A 3,275-nucleotide genomic window follows, 5' to 3' on the forward strand; every position below is an offset into this window, starting at 1 on the left:
ATCTGAAAGGTGGAAAATGAAAGACTTAATTTGTATGAATGTCTGTTTCCTGGATGATGCCTTCTCTGATGTGGGGATGGTATGGAGGGACTGGGACATTTGTTGATAAATTCTATTAATGAATAAATTAAAAAAAAATTGAGGCACCAAGACTAGGGTTAAATGATTTACTAGAGGTCACAGAGTAAGTTAGAACAGAGCCTGGATTGGAACTCAGGTCTTCTAATTCCAAGTTATCCATTATTCTTTTTGCCACACTGCATTGTGTATGTTTGGGAGAGACAACTTAGCAGCCAGCAATTTAGGGAGAAGTAATTAGTCCAGAGCAAGAAATGGGATATTAAAGAATTTCCCGGAAGAGGCAGACAAGTGGCCAGAAGGGAGAGGAGAAGTCATGACCAATGAACTTTGCTTCCTTCTCCCTTTGGCATGGCTAATCAAACCCTGGTGAGGGGCTCAGAACTCACAGACAGTGAGGCGGTACTGCAGACAGCTCTTGTCATTCCAGGTGCCATCTTTGTACATTTCCACACAAGGCTCCCGTCCTTTCCCTGCGGGCTCCCCTGAGTACCAGTTGGTATAGTTTACTGGGCTTCCATTGAGATAGTAGAATTTCCCTGGTGTCTTCCCTTCTGCCAGGCCTAGGTAAGCATATGAGTTGTACTTCCGCACCAGGCTCATGATAGCAGCATTCTCTTCTGCATTTTTTGGAGTGGCGACAGTGCCACCTGCCTTGGCACATGTCTCAGTGATCCCCTGGAAATTCACTGACTGACCATTTGTAGAAAAGACCTTTTCACCCACCTGCAAAATGGTGCCTTGCAAGCTGAGAACTGAAGAGCAAAGGAAACAAATTAAGATCTCTGTCTCTTTCTCTTTGTATAACTCAATTCTCAATTTATGTTCAGGGAAAGAGAAAGACAGGGATAGAAAGAGGGATAAGGAGAGAGAAAGAGAAGAGAGAGGCACACAGAGACACAGAGACACACACACACACAGAAAGAGACAGAGAAACAGAAATAGAGACAGAGAGACAGAGACAGAGACAGAGACAGAGAGAAGAGATTCAAAGTCCTTGACAAAACCTTTTGCTTTCCAAGGACTTGGTTCTCAGCTAGAATCTGAATAGAAAAGGGGAATGGTGTGAGAAGGTTGGAGATTGGATGTACTGCATTACTAGAAGCTTTTATGACTTTACATTCTGGTCAAGAACTTAAACCTTGGCCAGTCTGAAGCTCAAGGTCTCTTGAACTCTGATCAGTACCTTTATACCCCTAAAATTCCATCACTATTTCCATTTTGGAAATTCCATTCAATTAAGAAGGAAAGAAAGGATCTCAGAGCCATGTATAACCCCAATTTTCCCCATTTTATCTGGTCATTCTCTTCCCTCATCATTTTCTCCCCCCAAATTTTCATCCCTTCCCAAACCTGCACTATGATTCCAAAGACGGAGGGGATGAAGTAGACTCAGCCCCCTCCACTACAGGTCCTACAAAGGTCCACACAATGTTTTTCCCATTCTATGGTAGAATTTGTCTCCCTTACCTCCAATTGACTGTAGGATGCGCTGTCTGAAGTCCTGGAGTACAGACTGTAACTCTTCATCTAAATAAGCAGGCAACCCTGGGGAGGAGACACCCCCTCTTAGAAGTCACTATCAAAGCCAAGAACCGACTCACAAGTCACGGCTCAGTGTCCATTTCCTTTTTTGCAAATTCTGTTCTATAGCTCTTGCTATGTCAAGGATCCATTTAGATTGTAGGACAAGTTCTGTCATTTATTAACACAGGAATATTGAGTGTTTCTCTCTTACAGCAACATTATAATATGTCAGTCAGGTTGGTCTCTTCCCTATCCCTCTGCACAAACCGTGCTTATACCAATCAGAAATATTTTCTCCATCTTTTTTACCTGTTCATGTTCTTCCTATCCTTCAAGGCCTAGTTCACATCCTCAGTCAAGTCTCCTTAGCTCACATTTATCTCTTCCTTATTTTTTTATTCCTAACCCATAGTTGGTGTTTGTCACCATGGAATGTCTTTTATTTTCCTCTGTGTCTTATCTCTAAAAGCTCTTTGAGGGCACAGTCTTCTTCCTTGTGTTCTTTAGAGCATTTAATGGAAAGCTGAGCACAAGTTGAATTGAATTGTGTTTGAAGGATGGAAAAACATATTAAAATATCTCCCCAGTAGGTACTTTATCAGACTTTGGATATTATCTTGTTTACTTCCTCCCATTTTACAGATGAGAAAATTGAGGCCTGGAGAGATTAAATCTTTTCCCCAAGGCCACAGAGTGACAGAAACAAAGTTTGAATATTGGGTTTTTTTGACTCCTAGTCTGAATCTTTTTTTTATTTTTCTGAAGACTACATATTCTATCTAGTTGGAGTTTTGGAATAGCAAGTAGGAATGGTAGGAATATGGAAGGTTACACATTCCAAATGAACCCAGACTTCCTTGATTAGGTTGAAAGAGAGAAAGGACTCCATTGACAACGTTTTGTGGGTGGGTGGGGAATTCATTTGAAATTTTGGCAGAGTGATTGTGAATCTTCTCTTGACCATAAGTAAGGCAGGGAGAAAATATTTTTCTTGTTTTGAAGTATAAGTATGGGGTCTTTGATATTTATAAATTAAAATCATTGGTGTTTCCCTGGGCCAGATGAGAGTAATCTTATTATTTTCTAAGATAACTCTCTGTTTGTGCTCTGCTTTCTATGTCCCTTTCAACTTCCTCTGTGACCTAGAACTATGGTTTCCCTTTTTCCATCTTCTCTCATTCTCTCCCTCCTCTCTCTTCCTCTCTCTTCCTCTTTCTCCTCTTCCTCCTCCTCCTCCTTCTCTTCTCTTCTCTTCTCTTCTCTTCTCTTCTCTTCTCTTCTCTTCTCTTCTCTTCTCTTCTCTTCTCTTCTCTTCTCTTCTCTTCTCTTCTCTTCTCTTCTCTTCTCTTCTCTTCTCTTCTCTTCTCTTCTCTTCTCTTCTCTTCTCTTCTCTTCTCTTCTCTTCTCTTCTCTTCTCTTCTCTTCTCTTCTCTTCTCTTCTCTTCTCTTCTCTTCTCTTCTCTTCTCTTCTCTTCTCTTCTCTTCTCTTCTCTTCTCTTCTCTTCTCTTCTCTTCTCTTCTCTTCTCTTCTCTTCTCTTCTCTTCTCTTCTCTTCTCTTCTCTTCTCTTCTCTTCTCTTCTCTTCTCTTCTCTTCTCTTCTCTTCTCTTCTCTTCTCTTCTCTTCTCTTCTCTTCTCTTCTCTTCTCTTCTCTTCTCTTCTCTTCTCTTC

General features: G+C 41.0%; 1 protein-coding gene across 1 annotated transcript in view; it reads right to left on the reverse strand.

Moving 5' to 3' along the window:
- Nucleotides 1-456: 456 nt before the first annotated feature.
- Nucleotides 457-3,275, reverse strand: part of LOC123234325 (pulmonary surfactant-associated protein A-like) — a 5,542-nt gene continuing 2,723 nt past the window's right edge. Inside the window, exons 3-4 of the mRNA XM_044660237.1 lie at nucleotides 1,549-1,626; nucleotides 457-833 (exon numbers count right to left, since the gene is read on the reverse strand). Coding sequence (XP_044516172.1) covers nucleotides 457-833; nucleotides 1,549-1,626 — 455 coding nt within the window. The remainder of the gene's footprint in view (nucleotides 834-1,548; nucleotides 1,627-3,275) is intronic.

Source organism: Gracilinanus agilis, chromosome 2 (assembly GCF_016433145.1).
Source record: "Gracilinanus agilis isolate LMUSP501 chromosome 2, AgileGrace, whole genome shotgun sequence".
Taxonomy (NCBI): domain Eukaryota; kingdom Metazoa; phylum Chordata; class Mammalia; order Didelphimorphia; family Didelphidae; genus Gracilinanus; species Gracilinanus agilis.